At 31.7% G+C, this 18638-nt stretch overlaps 1 protein-coding gene across 1 annotated transcript in view; it reads right to left on the bottom strand.

Moving 5' to 3' along the window:
- LOC133176255 (uncharacterized) overlaps positions 1–18638 on the bottom strand; it is a 32614-nt gene that overhangs the window by 10267 nt on the left and 3709 nt on the right. Inside the window, exons 2-3 of the mRNA XM_061311405.1 lie at positions 3917–4130; positions 1937–2056 (exon numbers count right to left, since the gene is read on the bottom strand). Coding sequence (XP_061167389.1) covers positions 1937–2056; positions 3917–4130 — 334 coding nt within the window. The remainder of the gene's footprint in view (positions 1–1936; positions 2057–3916; positions 4131–18638) is intronic.

The following is an 18638-nucleotide window of genomic DNA, read 5'->3' as shown; positions in this document are numbered from 1 at the left end:
ACTAGCCAGGACTCTACTTTGGTCGTCGTAGGCACTCCCGGTCATTTTTTTCCATGATATAATAGGGATAATAAAGAGTCTTATTAGAATGCAAAATATCATTTGTTTCAAAACTACTCAAGCCATATTCTAGATATTCTTTTTTTTATACTGAAGCGGTGGTTCCGATGGCGTAATGGTTAGATTATCACGCGGACGACCTGGGCTCAATCCCCAGATTGACTGATTTTTTTCATATGTTTTAGCTTATTTTTTTTTTAGTCTTTGATATGAAGCAAATGTTTAGTGGTAGAATTTTGCGTTATATTCATGTTTTTTTGCAAGTTGCAATTGACTCTTATGATTGCCCAAAACGTTGGTTTTACTTTTACACATTATCTGTTAAACATTTCAAACTATGAATATATATTTTATGCATATAAGTTTTAATGGTTTTCATAGTAAAATCTAACACATGCGATTTGGTTTAATTCCCACTACGCAGGAATTATTTTTCTCAATTTTAAGATAAGTTTTACGTTTTTATACATGGTATTTGGTTTTTTTCCCCCTACTTGAAATCAGCGCTATTTTCATTTTTGTAAGAATAAAAAAAAAAATCCTTGAAATCCTGATGTTCTTTAAAAAATACATGTTACATTTCGCATGTTCATTAAGTTTGACCCCCGTTCGTCTATGAAGAAAAAAAAAAATTAAAGTCTAAGTCGTTTGGAGCAAGCGGCAGCATTTGTGTCATCTATTATTTTCCCTTCCAGTGAAAATATACATTTTTTTTCCAGTGAATAGTAAGACATTTGCAAATATTTTATGCAGAAAAAAAAAATCCTTGCGAATTGGCCCTTGCTCAATTTTAAAACAGGTTAAGCATGTGCAATTACAACAAAACAAAGACAAATCTGGTTAAATACTCATGTAAATTTTGCAATAGGAATTTTCAAATTTTGTTTTCAGCTTGGGTTATGGGAGAGACAGAGACAATGGCATACGTTCAGCTTCCATAGTGATTTCTCACTTCACAAAATTAGTTGTGAACATATTGATTACCCGAATCATGTGTCATGTTTATAACATATTTGTTTCTCAGAGTATATGATATTATAGAAAATTTCAAACAGTTCTCGTTGTTTGATCATTTCCACTATGGGTATATGTATTAAAGCATGTAGATACAAACAGAAGTACTTCATAATGAACACCAGTGCATATTTCCCTGTTTTCCCTGTTAAAATCACCCTTCCTATCAAATATTAAGATGTTATAGGAAATGAGAAATAAATGATTTATATAATATGCTAAAAGCATAAAAGCCATAAATATTGCACATCCCTATAAAATCTTTTTTATGGACATGTATTTGAAAACAGAAACATCATATTTTTATCTAAATCGTAAATTTCAGGGTTGCATACTTTGGTTAAAATTACCAAAATCTAACACGATGGGTCAAATAACACGAATATGACATGAAGCTCTTTCCTTCCTCTGGTGTATTAAATAATAGTATTTGTACTCTGTCCATATTTTGAATTGTATACAAGCTTTTTTTTGAGGTTTATCAAAGATAGTTATCTTCATCATTTTGTAGCTTTCCAAGGATTTTATTCAAAAGTCTGGAACCTTGTCAATGCCCTTGGTACTGTAGAAAATAATCTTATCTGTATGTTTTCCTCATCATTATTTGATCCTCATAATTTCTTTGATTTCAGATGTTTGCAGTTAAAATACACAATGTTCGACGTTATCATTGAATACAGAAAAATATTTTTATTTGTTTAAAGAACCGTTGCAGAGAAAAAATCCTATGAAAAGAACGTTCCAAAAACATTGAAAAAATGATTCACTTAAGAAAAAAATAAGAAATTACTTCCACTATATGCAAAAATTCAGTCGACAAAACGGTAACCGTAATAACCGTTATTGAGCATAGCAACCTTACATTTATATAGTTCATTTGAAGAATATACATCAGGGCATTTTTTTCTGTGCTTTTTACATGGCTGGTTGTAGTTTGGTCCAATTACACGCTGCTGGACATCATAGAATGGACAGTGCTTCCCTTGTAAATCAAAACATAAAAATGTAAGGATGACTTAGATACTTTCAATTTTTTTATGACAATAATATTCCAGCTACATTTACATGTTAACATGAATCGCCTGATCTTTTTTTTATATATTGTTGTTTTCAAAAATTAATGTTAAACAAATCGTACCTTAATGGTTGAAAATTAATATGCACTTTTTTATTGAATTTATTGGATTCATTTTTAGATTTTTCGTATTTTTAAAACGAACTCAATATAATATAAAAATGTATATAACGACCAGTAATCATTCTCGAAATCCAAATTTATCAATAATGCATATAGTGAGCAGGGCAAAATCGAAACTTTGATAACAGATGTTGGGTCAAGTGACAAGGAAAAGAGAGCCCCCCCCCCCCCTGTTTTTTCAACAATTTATTTAAAATGAATTGCTTCTAACACATATTTCTTTGAATATGTTATGAGTCATTGGATTCTGATAAGGGTTCTGTGAAAACTGATTATTACACGTGTATTTTCTAAAGATAATTTGAGTATTTTGTTCTTATCTTGATTCATCTGTCAGTCACATTGTCTTCATATTCAATCTAATCTTGGCCTCATCCTTTAGAATATGATTGTAGGTGCCTTGACCAACATGTGCACTATATTTATTTTTTTTTACAATAAAAATGGGAAATGGAGGGAAATAGTGTTTTCTACAAAAATCCGCTTCCTTGAACTCCTCTTACATTTTCCGCAGTAGCCCATTCATATTTTGGAAGATGATTGAGAATGCCGTTTAGATTTAAGATAATGTTTCGAACTTTCGATTTTCATCCTGGGGACGATTGAATGTATATTTTCTACAAAAACTTGGTTCTCTGAACTTCTCACACTTTTTGCATTAGCTTACTCATGTTTTGGAATATGATTTGTAGTGTCATGTAGATATGCAATAAACTTATGGTTTTTGGGATTATTTTGTTTTCACCATAGGGATCAAGCAAGATCCAAAAACGATTTTTTTTATCACAAAAACCTGGTTTTCTGAACGCCTTTTACTTTTCTTGCGGTAGTCCATTCATATATTGGATAATGATAGTGAGTGTTGGGTAGATGTACAACATGTTTTTATAATTTCAATTTTCACCCTGGGGAGTGATTGGATGTCGAGAGATCTCATTTAAAAAAAAAAAAAAAAAAAAAAAAAAAAAAAAAAAAACTGGTTCCCTGAAATCCTCCTACAATTTTCACAGTAGCCTAGTCATATTTTCGAATAGGTACGTGAGTTTCATGTAGATATGCATTTAGATTTCGAAAAATTTATAGTCATCTTGATGGTGATTGGGGTGATAAATTGACTTTTTTCAAAGTAATTCATAGAATTTTAGGGGCTTTTCCACTCGTTACCAAAATAAGAAGGTGAGTAGATTTAGAGGCAAACACTTAATTGTGGACATAACTGTCTTTTGATAACATTAGTATTCTTTATTTCCATAACTACATTAAACCATGAAAATAACAGTTAGACTTCTAAGTTTGCTCTAAATGGTTATCGTTAAATTAATACATATCTAAGATGAAAATATTTAAATTCATTTGAAAGAAATAAATTGTTTTGCATCTGTCTTTAAATCAAATTGTAAAAAGTATTGTTTTACATTGAATTGTCTACGGATTTCTCTGCTGACTGGATAACTTTAAGAAACCTATAAAATGTATGAGAAGTCAACAGGTGATGCTTACTCCGACTTGGCTTTTGTTCCCATTTGTGATGTTTTCCGAAATCCATAACTGCTCTGCCCATAATTTGTATTGTATGTTTGGACTAATGAAAATGATTACATTTCACAGCAGAGATAAATTAATAGTACATGCGTCAATACTTACCAATTATTACTCTTGTTGGGGCACATACTTCAAACAACGTGTCGAGAACTCTATTTGGAAGACAGTGATACTCAAAATTATCTATTTCTGTACAGTTTTGCTGTATTTGATGACACTGTTTTCTGTCCTTTTCTTTAATCCATTCTGTAATATCTTTTGGGCATCTTTCCACAATATGTAATGTTGGTACAGACCTTGAACAGCCCTGTTCTTCCTTTATTGACAAAATATATCTCAGTATTTAATGGTCATTGTTGTACAGTCATGGAGCTAATGATTATCTTTTCGTTCATACAAAAGTGAAATTCCATAAATGATTAAAAAAAATGAAAAAAAATCGTGTATAAAATCAGGAAAATAATTAAGATATACATCTCACCGCGAAGAGTACAATTGCCCCAAAGACAATGTTATAAATGCACACTACTAGAAGAATCATCTTATCTGGAAAAAAATGATGATACATATTCTTAAAACAGTGTAATATCTCATATCACTTATTCAAATGTCAAAACTTAATACATATAACCTCTGTTTAGATATATTTTTTAAACATTCATACGATTGAAATGTACTGCAAATAAGAAGGAAAGGAGAAACTCAATATGCAGAACTGTTTCTTTACCTTCAGAAATCTGTAACTTTTTTTTATTTTTAGACGTGTTTGTCCTTGGCTCAGTTTATTTCAGAATGCTACTTAAAAAAAAGGGGAAATTTAAACATGTGAACAATGAAATCTTACATGCACTTTAACATAATAAATAGATTCACTTCATTAATCATTAAAGCTATTCCAAGAAAAAATATGCCGATCATCCACCAGAGCTGCTTGTTTTGTTAACCGATATAAGCGTGTGGCTTAAAAAGGAAGAGGATAAAGTAAGAAATCATCACATAGGCCAAGAAATAGTTTAATAAGATTGTTCAAAAAGGTTTATATTAATAAAATAAAAAAAAAAGAAATAAATGTAACTTGAACAAGAATTATCTTACTTGATCCGAAATGGAACAAGGATGTTCTCCCACGTACAATGTATTAAACCTACTTTCGTTTTAAAAATCCTTTTTTTTTCAATAAGTATTGAAACAAATATTGGACTGACTAGAAAATTAATGTGTTTCTTTGAAAATGATACAACATATCTGGTATTTATATATTTAATTTAATTTTTAGCAAAATAAAAAGGAAATATGATTAACTCACCTATGGAAAACCCCAGGGTTTCGAGGACATAGTTTCATATCAATCGTCTGAATAAATCACGTTACTTTAAACTTTTTTTTTCAATTCTTGGTATGCAGGTGTATTAAACTTTTTTTTTCAATTCTTGGTATGCAGGTGTATTAAACTTTTTTTTCAATTCTTGGTATGCAGGTACTTTAAACTTTTTTTTTTCAGTTCTTGGCATGCATTCATTATGTGCATTTACTTCCAATTTTAAGTATTCTCGCTAGAGATTATTATTATTATTTTGATTTTTTAAGATGCTCATTGAAGACACAAAATTCTTCTTGTAAATTTTAGACAAACTAAAGACAAATTTAAGATGCGAAAAAATTCCAAAGATAGGTGGCATATTCTATGCAAGCGTTTGTACCTATTTTCACTGAGATACAAGTGCAATTAATTGTTCTGAACTTGAAGTCCTTAACTGATATAAAAACGCAAGATTCCCAATGATGCATTCACAGAAAAATAAGAAAGGAAATATTCTTTTAAATACTTCCAAGTTTGTTAGATAAGCCATTTCTTTTTTCCCTACAGAACCTTTCATTTTTTGGTCAAACAATGTGTCTTTTAGATCTCTCTCTCTCTCTCTCTCTGTGTGTGTGTGTGTGTGTGTGTGTGTGTGTGTGTACTTTTTATAAGTATGCCACATCTATTACATTTTTGGATGCTTTACGGACTATATAGGATAAATGCCAATCAATCAACTAAATTGTATGACAAATGAGATGACTTCAGCTTTTCCATCGTCAACTTCCCTCATTTATGTAGTAATATTCCACTATCACCTACTTATGGTGTTTATGTCTCCCAACTTATTCGGTACTCAAGAGTTTGCACTGAGTACGATCAATTTTAAAAGCAAGGCAGGCTACCTACTGATAAGTTGATGTTTCAGGGATTTCAACAGCCTCGTTTAAACTCAGCATTCAGTAAATTATATGGTGGTAATAATGACCTTGTTAGCAAACATAACCTATCATTGGGTCGTATTTTGGCTGACTTGTTTTATACCAATTGTTAAGTCTTTGTTTTTATACTGAAATGACTATGGATAGTTCCGTCTACTTGTTCTATACACAGGTCTCACGACGGGTGTGCATTATCAAAAGGGAATGTTTTTCTCTCCTAGGCACTTGACCCCACCTCTAGAATTTCCAGGGGCCCGTGTTTTATGCCCTATTCACATATTTGTATTTTTTATGGATATTTTTAGACCTATCACTGTTCGTAATTTTTACCGTTTACATGAATATGATTATATCTTTTTTGCAGAGCATATTTCTAAAAAAAAAAAAAAAAATGGAGAGTAATTTTAAAAGTAATGGTGTGTTACTAACAAAACAATTTACAAGTAAAATATAGCTATTAACTAGTTGAAAAAAAACTACCACATAGAATTCAATTTTGTTCTGGAGTTAAATTAGTTGAACATTTTCCCTCCTTGATAAGCATAGCAATAGTTTTATTTTCTTCAAAATCAAACTTAATCAATATACGATGTTCAACTTTAGTTCTATCAGATTACATTGTAGCTTAAAATGATTTTGAAAAATATACTTTTATGGATTTTTTTTTGTTTGTATGTTGTTCAACGTCCGTCTCGAGGTTTTTTCACTTATATGTAGACGCCGCCACTTGCCGGTGGAGAGCTGCAAATTTTGTCCTATACTCGGCACTTACGGCCATTGAGCAGTGAGGGATCTTTTTTGTGTCAGCACCTACTGCGACACTTGACCTCAGTTTATACGGTCTCATCCGAAGGAACGGTTTCCATGTCCCACAGTGAGATTCGAACACGCGACGTAAGGATCAACTCCTCTTACCGCGACTTTAGAGCAGACGCTCTAACCACTGCGCCACGCGTGCGACTACTTTTTTGGTTAAAATGTTCTTAAAGCTGCAGATATAATCCCTTTAAGCCACAGACATATTTTTATGGTTATAATATGTAGCATTAAATTTCACTTTTTTTTTTAGTTTAACTGTACTCATTTTATAAAATAAATTACAATTTCCTAGAGTACTTTGTAATATTGTGTTATAAACGACACCTGTTTTTTTTTTTTTTTTTTTCGTCTGTTTGTTTGCTTATATAATACTCAAACTTAAACACATTTTATGATCTCATTTATAGATTTTAACACACGTGACTGGATGGGAACATTTTGTATTTAGAAAACATTTGTTCAGCTTTACTGTAACTATCATTCATTTCCGTGTACAAATTATGCTGCGACGTTAACATATGTTTTCTATATTTAAGGTATTCCACGCAAATACGGCTTTATTTTTCATTTATAGATATCCACCACTCATACAATACTCTTGTATTACTTCAAATAACATTTAAGAGCAAAAAAGGATCTACCAAGATAAATTTCAAAATTGTTACTTCCTCGACAATACGTATTCTACGAATATCGCATAGAGGTAAAGGCATATTTAAAAAAATCCTAATGTCAAGAGTACCATTAAATTCTCCAATGAAATGGTTTATTTATCAATTAAAGGTCATATGAAACAATATCCTGAGAATTTTAGATTGTATACGGAAAGTTCATCTGAGCTACTTTAAAAAGCCTGAAAGAACATTTTGGATTTTTTATGCAGGTAAGAAGCAGCAGAGTTGATCAAAATCACTTGACCGCGAAAATTAACTTCAACTATCGCGTAAATACTGTGTCAGTGATATTCTTGGGGGAGGGGGATTTATCCCGTTAAGCCTTACATGTATTACCATCAAGATGATTGCTTTTGCTTTCAAACAATAATCTGAAACTGAATCAATATCATTTTGAAAGGAAAATTACCCTGCAGAGATCTGCAATTTTCAGAGTATAATGCTGGCTTTTTATAAGTGTAATAAATACTGCATCAGTGATATTCTGGGGGAGGGGGTTTACCCCGTAAAGTCTTGCTATCTAAAAGATGGGTGCTTTTGCTTTGAATAAATGTAGGTAAACTGTATCAATGCCATTTTTGAAAGGAAATTTACCCTGTAGATTTTTGCTATCTTTAAGATGTTGTGAACCATAAATACTAAATTCGTAATAGTCTTGGGGGGGGGGGGGGGCTTTACCCCGTAAAATCTTACTATCATCAAGATTGTAGCTTTGGTTGTGAATTACTTTTTATGAACTGTATCAATGTCATCTTTGAGAGGAAATTTACCTTGCAGAGTTCTGCGATTTTCAAAGTGTAATTTTCGCTTTTTGTATGAGTATTAAATACAGTATAAGTTATTTTCTTGAGGGGGGGGGGGGGGGTTACCCCATAAAATTTTGCTATCAGGAAGATGTTAAGTTTGCTTTTGTAGCGAACAATAAATTCTGTACCAGTGATATTCTTTGAGGGAAATTTACCCCATAGAGCCTTGCTATCATTTTATTGTACATATGTCAAATTCTAAGTATTTCCTCTACATATTTACATTTCAGTTTGTTTGTGACGCTAGATCATCTTTCTAATAGAAAAATGCTGATTTTTCACAATCATTCCAATAAATATCTTATAAAACTGGGTTTTATGCTAGAGTTTGTCAATACCTAAGGGCAAAATGCCTAAGACAGAAAAAAGAATTGTATCTATTTCCATTTTTGATTCTCAATATATTCTGACTATTCTAAATTATTCAAAAAATGATATGTTATTCAGAATTTCCGCATTGATATATGATCATTCTACTTATAATAAAATTTCTACCAATTCACCAATATATAGTTATAAACATCAGGTTTTTAAGTTAATATTTTATCTAATTTGTAGATAATGTAGTTTGAAAAGATGATGCCGAATACTTTTTATAAAAGCCTTGTAATTATTGGATTGTGTTTGTGTTTCGGTGAAACAGATGGCAAAGGTATGTAAACCTTATAGAGTCTAGGATCTAAAGCTATTTTGTAATCATTTTATGAAATGAATCTAACATTGTATTAGTATCATAAATTTTGACATGTATTTTGAACATAATGCATGCACTATTCTATCATTCACAACTTTTTTTTTGTTTGACGTCCGGATTTTTAATTCAACATTTTTCTTTGCAAAACATGCCTGAAACCTACAAAGATTTCAATAAAAATATCCTTTAAAGCGTAGAAAAGTAACTGTTTTATATTCAAAAATAACTTCGTTGGTATTACATTTGTATTGAAAATCGACTCTGTTTGATTGAACTGCAAATTTTATTTTGTATATATTTAAAAGATTTCAGTAAATTAAAGAAATAAAAATAATCACTTTTTTTGTTAATCTTATATTGTATACACGTGCATATAATGTGAAAGAAATGTTTTATTATTTTAGAGCTATGAAGAAATAAATTCATTAATCTTCAAAACTGCAAATAGTATTGGTGATATTATATAACCAAATTGGAATATCTTTTGCGTTCTTTAGAAACATTCTTATATAGGTATGATTTTTTGGGGGGTCAGTTGGATGTTCTTTCTCATATTTTGATAAATAAGAATTTCTTAAGATCTGATTAAGAATGTCAAGTTAACTTGCTGTCAGCATATATTCAGACGAAAAATTAGATAAGCTAGCACAAATTATGAGAGATGGAAGAAAAGTATCTGAATATTGCTAAATGTGTGTGAAAAGTTGTGAGAATGTGTATCATTTCCAATCAATTTTATATATTTATGCAAGTTACAATTAGTAATACCACTCCATTCAGGACATTGCAATCCAATAGATACATGTCGTAATAATTGCATTTATATTATTTTTCTTTGCTAAGAAGAAGAAGAAGAACAACAACAATAATAATAATAATAATAATAACAAATAAAACAAATAATTAGTGATTTAAGTTGATAAATGTTGTACGGAGGTTTCAAATATATATGGCAAGCAAAATGAAGTTTTTGATAGGATATACCTGAAAGTAATGCCTCGTTCTCTTTTTACTCCGTTTTAAATTAAAGTGCATTAATTTTTTTTCATGATTCTATTGTTTTCTGAAGCAATACTTTTCAATTTGTGTTCTTTAGTTTGCAAAATAGGTTATTACGGCATATTATGTCATCAAAAATGTCCTCCACCTTCGTATGGCCGTAAATGTCAGTCACTGTGTAGTTGCAGTAATGAAAATTGCGACAACGTTGTTGGATGTGTTCAATCTATGGAGAAAGGTATATGCTAAAATAATCTTTATGCACCAATCGTAAATGTTTTAACGATAAAGCAAATATGTTCCAATATCATTCTTCTTATTTCAGGAAAAGAACTATCCACAGAGAACACTTTAAATCCATATTCAAAGGGACCATTTTTTTCCACTACGCGAAGATATTCAAAGAATAAAAGTATATCAAATTTTCACTTTCCCTACATTAACGTATTTACGTATCCATGTTTTCCAGTTTGTTAAGCTGGAAAAAATACGGCATATCATGTCATGTTGAATGTCTCCCCCCCCCCCCCTTCGCATTCTTTTCAAAGTCAGTCATAGTGTATGTATAAATGCAGTGATTAAATTTATGTCTCTTAGATTTGTTGTAATCAAACCTCTGATGAGAAAGGAGCATTATACAGAATTGTTATATTCAGTAAGATATTCTCACTATATAACTCTATATACTGTATGGGGGATTAATTTCACGGGTTGTAATTTTCACTTTTTTTTTCTCTTCTTACACGATCGCGGTTTGTTTAATTCGCGGAATTGGTATATAATAAAAGTTACCTCCCTTGTCTATAGCGACATTATCAGCGTTACATATCCACTTCACGAACTACTGTTACAGTGTAGGTTTATATAAAATAGTTAGATTTAATAATTAATTGACGATTAATTAAAACAACTGCAGTTATTAAAAGTCCTTGACTATAAACGTCGAATGACTTTCCTATATGCTATTATGATGAGTGCATGTACACCCCAAGATCTTCTTTCCGAAGGGATGATACATCGCGGCGAAAAACCACTGGACGATAATAAATGTGTTAAAGTATGTCAACGAAATAATATCTTTCCACATCTTCAGCAAGTTTGATAGGATTTTGAATGATTTTTTTTAAAAAACCATAATGTCGATAAAAGCTAATAGTAGGTAAAAATACACATGGTAAAATTAGTTACGCACGGATGATCAAAACCCATGACCCACGTGTGTTGATTGATGAAACGTAGCGTTGGCTATTAAAACAGCTTTTTAACAAATACAGGTTTTGTCTGCTGATTTCAATTAAAATAAAGCGTGATAATAAAAATAATAATGTGACAAGCACTACTCGTAATTACTGAAATGAGCATGTACTGCACATATACACTGAACCAAACTTTTAAGTGTTCACCTAACATTTTTTAAGTTATAAAGAACAAATGCATAAAATAAAGAATTTCGTTAATTCATGGTTGACGATGCATATTTCAGTTCGATGTTGCGTAAATTTCATGTAAGTATCTCGTCAGACTTTAAGGCAAAGTGTCAAGGACATGATGTACCCTCAAAATGAAAATTCACATAAAATAATCTCTATAGAGTAAGACCACCACTCGATCAAATTATTGCAAGGCATCCTTTTCTCATGGATACCATGTACCACTGAATAGGAGGTTGACCTATCTGCTTCCACATCTACTGCATGGATCTTTCTAAACCGTTAAAATTGTGTGAAGGAGGGGGGGGGGGGGGTTGGAGATGCCTTTTTGTCAACACTTAGACCCTCCTTGGGCGTTACGCACGTAAGTGTACCTCTTTAAGGATTATTCAGACCGTTTGAGATGATATTGGACTGCCATGAGCACCAATTTGTTGCCATTTTCTTACCCTTGAAGTTGCTGATTTAAATGTTTCTAAAGTGGTTCAGGACCATGTAACTATCTTTTAACCTGGTTGTGACGCGAACCATTGGCCTCAGACGAAGATCCAGATCACTTCCGGTTTGGTTAAATTTTGTCCAAAGCTTTCAAATTGGGATAAGTTGGCGATAAAAATGAGACATAACCTATACTAAAATGTGTTTAAATGGATTTTCATACTGGTTGTTAATTTTTAAAAGTAATATCAAGGACAAATAAACAGTAAAATAAAAGTTACTAAAACGTGTCATAAAGATGATCCAGATATCAACATTCCAACGACTCTCCCTCCTTCCTCAATTGTCATTTTGCCCATGTTTTGTGTTTTTTAGTTAAACCAGTTGTTAGAAATTGATAATGATCAGAAAAAGAAGCTGATTACACAAAGCAAGTGTCACGAAGTACAGATTTATTGTTTTTAAGCTTCGTCACAGGACATTGGTTTTCATCGGTGATAATTGATTTTCTTTCTACAAATGTTCAGAAGACTCATTGGTTAAAATAAAAATATCATACCATTCTATCATATAGTTATTAAATAAATACATTTTTGTTAAGTGTATATACCTATCGTAGTCTATTCTCAAATTTACAAATAAAACATGGAGGTTTGTGAAAACTTATTCACTGTTTCTTGAATTCACGGATTTATTAACACCATGAATATAGCGAATATTAACACCGCGAGTTATTTTCCCCCTATACAGTAGACGAACAGTCGAAAATTGAAATGTTAGTCCATCCAAAAAATATTGACCGTTCAATATTTTTTTTCCTATTGACCGGCTAGGAATAATGCATAGAGAATTTTCCCACCTTTTCTGTTAAATTCATTTGATTAGAAGATTTATAAAAAGAGACTTACATGTAACTAACCTTTTGCTACTCCAAAAACAATGTGTCGTCACAATAGGCTCCTTGTTTAAGTTAAATACACAACAGGAAAAATGGCGAGATTTTCAGACACTTCGGACGCGGAGATTGATCAACTTTGGGATAATAAGAATAGCAACAACACAGCAAAGTTAATATCTGTGTCCGTGAGAACCATCCGGGACTATTTGGTAGATATAGCGACTTACATTTCCTTGGAAGATTTGGAAAGTGATTCTTACGAGAAATTGAATTCAGTATTAAGGAAATTTTATGCGGAACTCAGGAAGAAAAATGGGAGAAATCAGTAAAAATCATCCAAACGATAAAGATTGCAGCACTGAGACATTTCATAATGACCTAAGGTATGGACATCATAAATAATCAATGATTTAAACCGGCTAATGACGTGTTCAAGGCATGTCAAGTTAAAGTTAAAAGGGAAGGAAAAGGAGAAACCAAACACAAGTAAATTATATATGAGGAAGATCGGGAAAATGCACAGCACAGTGATTTCTGTCTACAAAAAACCCTACAAGCATGCAATACAAAGATTTCTTCGAACTTCAACTATTCTTTTACAACAGAAGTCGGAAAAAATATGTACGAGAAACGAAAAAAAAAACTACTTTGAAATCTGCACTGACGCCCAGGTAAAAAGGATAATTTTATGTAGTTTTTTTAATATGCATAAGTGCATTTTAACATGATATTAAATCCTTGAATATTGTGGGGGAAGCGTTTTCTGAAGCAAACAACAACGCGTCCTACGAAAAATCATCGAAGGAACACGGTCGACATCGATGAAATTCACCAATAATGTATGAAGAGCATGGCGATGAACGATGTCTGGTCAACAGCTTGGAAAAATACTTGGCCAAACTACATATCCCGACAACAAGTGGCTTTGGCAGAAACCACGCGACTCCTATGCGGACGAAGATAACGTATTGTTTTGTAATGTACCGGTCGGCAAAAGCACACTCGGAAACATTACGCAAAAGATAAGCAATGAGGCGAACCTGAGCAAAGGTTGATTCTCTATAAGGTCATTTTCCGGCCTACGATAAAACCACTAAAAAATAAATTTTTTTGCTACCTTAATCATTAAGGCTGCGCAAGAATATCGATATTCCGGTATATTGCGATTCGTTAAAAAAACATATCGTATTGCGGTACGTTTTTCCAGTACCGATACATAGCCGTAGGAACGGGGGGGGGGGGGGGGCAAAAATTTTGCCGATATATAGACTACTATAGAAAACATAGCTACTATATGCTTGTGCACCCTCAATAAAAACGTCTGATGACCTTTTTTTTCTTTAGCTTGTCAGGGAATTTTCTTGGTTGATAGTGCCCCCCCCCCCAACTGAAAGCGTTTGGTTCTGCCCCATTAAACTAAAATTGCTTCCTAGGGGCCTGCAATATACCTGCAAAGTGCTTAGACTTTAGATTTAAAAGGTAGAATATGTAATTTAAGATGTCAGAAAGGTTTTCAATCATGCCAAACAGTACCAAACGGTAAAGGTTCTTGTTGTATGGTTGTATTCCGTTGTCAAACTGTAGTGAAATCAACTAGAACTTTTTTGTTACAACGTATTTATGGAAGTTTTAAACACTCTGCTTATAAAAGGAGGTTAATTAGATAAAAAAAAAAAGAGTATTTCAACTGTTATTAAATATATTGCAATGCATATCGCATAACATTTCCAAATATCGCAATCAATCGCAATACGAAATTCCCAACCGATACCCAGCCCTATTAATCATTCTATTTTATGATTCTAATGCTTGTTTTTCAACATCGATTACCTAAGTCACGTGATTTAGAAATAACAAATGGTGGTCAAGTAATGAAACAAATTATTGTAGGTCTATAAACATCAGGTTTTCTATGCATGTCTCTGAATTTAAATGATAAAAATTGTTTATTTATGTCGGACATACATCAAATTAAAGTAATGAGTACAAAGATTGTTTCATTTAAGGATTAAGATAATATTTTATGACGTGAATTTGGATGCATTCACATTTTGCATAGTTTGAATCTTTACAAAATGCACACCGTATGATGTTGAAATACGTTTAATTAATATTTAATTTAAAACTATTATTTCATGTAAGTTTTATTTGCTATTGTGTATTGTTTTTTTATGGAATTGCTACCTATTTCATGCATGAAATGCTCAATTAAGAAATATGGTTTCTAAGTATAAATAGAACTCACACTTTTAATTGAGATTGAATAAGAATTTAGTTGGTATTAATAAAATAAATTCTAAATTAAGAAAATATAAAGATTCCATTTACGTACAGGATTAGAATATTAATGCAAGTACCTGTTGATTAATCGCATGAGTAGTGAGTATGTACATGTAAAACTAAGAACGGCTGTTTTAAAATATGCACTGGTAGTACATAAAATAACTTAGCATGGTAAGAATTACTTTGATTTCATTTTATTTTGCATGTATAACAATATATTTATTAAAAATGCTATCTAAAATGTAATTCATAAATGTATATATATAAAAGTAAAGTCTCTGCCCGCCTTTTAACGGCACTCCATAGAAAAAGGGAAGATTTTGGACAGCTCCTTTCGCTATGCATATCAAAACTTAGGATACAAAAATGACCCAAAGGGTTTGACGCTCGCTTCGAACTCTTAAGGCTCATGGGTTCAATTCTCGTTCCCAGTACCGCGTCAAAAACTAAGAGATTTAGCGCGGCTAGTGACTGTTCCTTAACTAAGTCTTCGGTGTAAAAAGTAAAAGTCATGGGTTTTTTGGATACTACCTTAAAGGGAGGTCGCGTCCCTTGGGGTATCATTTTTCAAGACAGTATTGCTGTCCTTATAGCCAATAATACTACCAAAGATGTGTGTTGCTTCCTGAAATCCAAATGAATTGAGTCCTCTCAACACCCAGGTAGCACAAAATATTTGGATCTTATGTCACTCATATGAGGGTCCTTCTGAAAGACTGAGGCGATAATTCTCGTTATGAAACCCTCTCATCAGTTATTCCCTATCCATAAAAGTTACATGAGCATTTATAGGAATAGCAAATGTATCTTTGCATTACAACAAAGATATCTTTCTACACTTCTTGTACTAACAGATATGTGGTACTCCTAAGGAATAAATACAAAAATGTAGCATAAATAAACTAAATTACAATAATAAAAAATAATAATAATAAAAAATTATTATTATTATTAATTAAAAAAAAAAAAAAACAAACTTATATTTACACCTGAGTATGCAAAAAAGTTTTTTTTCTCTTTATTTCTAGCAGACAGTTCAATGAAAGTTGTCTTCACGTGTAATTTTATACCTTCCAATCTTTCCAGTACTTTGATTTTTAATTTTCTAGTAAAAAGTTGACAAAATACATGCTATATATATATTGTTTATTCAACTGAAACATGTGCACTAAATAAAAGTTTACAATATGTAATAATATACATAAGCTGATAGCCTTTATTTTCAATTATTAGATTTTCCTGCAAATATCGTAAAAATGATGCGATTTTTTTCTATTTACATGTCATAACCACCTAAAACCAAGTTCATAAACTAGTAGTCACTTTTTATGTTTATAAGAAGCTTACGAGGGGAGATCGAACTATCTCTATATTTACAAAACCACAATTCAGACCAGAATGAAATTTGGCTTACATATAGTCATACACCTGTTTTATAAATAGCATATGATATTTAATGTTTTGTTTTATGTTTGTGAAGTCACGATGTGAAAATAACGTCAATATGCAGATGAGTTGTGACAAAAAATGGTTGATTCAGTCGTACTCGAGCAAGGAACGCCTGTAAAGTTTAACGTATATCTTGGAAATCCATTCACAGTAGCATATAATTATTTGTACAAGGTTTATTAAGACAAGAAAACTTGCCAGAAGTTCAATCATTAATTGAATTGATTGTTTCATCTGGGGAAGAGATGTGTCCTTAGTTGAGCAATTTGTCAAGAAAAGTCACCGGGTTACAGTTAGAAAAATAGTTGAATATCTTAACAATAATATAAACACTAAATCCTTAAAATATCGTTTACTTTAGACTTTAAACATATCAGATACGATAAAATGAAGGCAACCTCACTTTATCCACGTAGGATAAACGACGCTCTTAAGACAGATGACTCGGGTTGAGATGGTCACCATACTCATTCTGGGAAAGGATATCCTTATCCATTTATCCTATTGCCGAGATTAGGGCATTTCTGACAAATAGACTGTTCTTGTTATAAAAAAAAAATAACTTGCATGATAAGAAATATTAGACTCGGAAAAGTCTTTCAGCTTCTCTGAAAAGAACTGTATGGAGCATGTAACGCGACCGCCTGGATCACGTGATTCGCGCATGGGCAGAACGATTTAAGATGTGCATTAAAATTGGATAGAACTACTTTTAAAAAATATTGAACACTGAAACCTAATTTCTTTTCTTTTATGGAAGTAATTCAATAAGTTCATCCCTCGTACATGTAAATTTTGATTTTGGTTTTAAGTGGTTATGACATTTGTAGGAATTCCCTAACACATGCACTCTCTTGAGTTTTCCCATTACCCTAATGCTAATACGAACTGATAGTACATTTCTCTGTGACCTTTTATCATAACAAATACTATAGCTTCATTAACATTTATCATTAAACTGGATCATTAAAATACTGATTCATGTAGTTTTTAAAGGAAAAGATACAACTTGAAAATTTGAAGTCATTGTAGGCAGCGAAATGGCCTTATAGAGAATGGTCCTTTACACTAATCTTTGCATATTTGAAATATCAACGTCGATTTCATCGAAAGTTTGTTCTCTAACCATGAAAACAGTAGAAATGGAAAATACTTCAGAAAATGTTGAACAACTGGACAACTGGACGATGACCAGTATCTGTTGAATGTGTTGGAGCAGCCTATGATGAACACTAAACCCCGTCCTCAAAACTTCATCAGTAATTGCAATGTTATGATAAACTCAAATCGCATTAATAATCGAGAAGACGTTAATTGTTACCTTAAAAAATTACATCTTTTAAAAGTAAACCGACCATTTTGTTTACGTCTTATTTTGCCATGCTTCTTCACAATAAAAAAACCCATAAATTCTGTACTGTATTTCATAAAACAAAAGAGTAATTGACTGTGTTTTTAGGGCAACATTGATTATGTTAGCCCCCTTGGGACGAAAATGTCTCGTCCATCGGAGACTAACATAATCAATGTTGCCCTCAACCCAAGTCAATATTTGTTAATTTTCTGAATTTTATTTCAGATATAGAATATTCTGATCTAAATACTCAGTAACTTTTACAGAGGTATCTGTTTTCAAACATTTTTTTTTTATTTTCAGAGCGTGAATTTCCCTCAAACAGTCCTTTCAATTCATATTCAAACAGAGAGGTGTTTTCAAATACACAAAGCATTGCCTGCTCGACAGAAACGAATTGGGAAAAACCAATGAAAATAACAAAATTTTTTATACCTATTGTTATTCTTGGTTGCGTGTTTTCAGTATTGCTTCTTTTCTATTCCAGTCTCCATCTAAAAAGATGTAAAGACCTTTTCATAGCATAAAGGAGAAATTATTGTCCCTCACTTTTATTGAGAGATTTTATAAATTTGTTTTTCTACTTTTAAGAGACGATGATATTTTTGTATATTAATTACATCAAAGCTCAATTATTCTATACTATCCTATCTATAAATGAATGATAATTATTAAAACATAAATATTTTTTTCGCAACACACTTAACAAAATTCAGATGTTTTTGCACATGTAGTGCAA

This window comes from Saccostrea echinata, unplaced genomic scaffold, assembly GCF_033153115.1.
Source record: "Saccostrea echinata isolate AGI-Se365-2 ecotype Australia unplaced genomic scaffold, CSIRO_AGI_Sech_v1 ptg000072l, whole genome shotgun sequence".
Classification (NCBI taxonomy): domain Eukaryota; kingdom Metazoa; phylum Mollusca; class Bivalvia; order Ostreida; family Ostreidae; genus Saccostrea; species Saccostrea echinata.
Note: the sequence above shows the minus strand (reverse complement) of the source record. Positions and strands in the feature narration are given on the sequence as shown.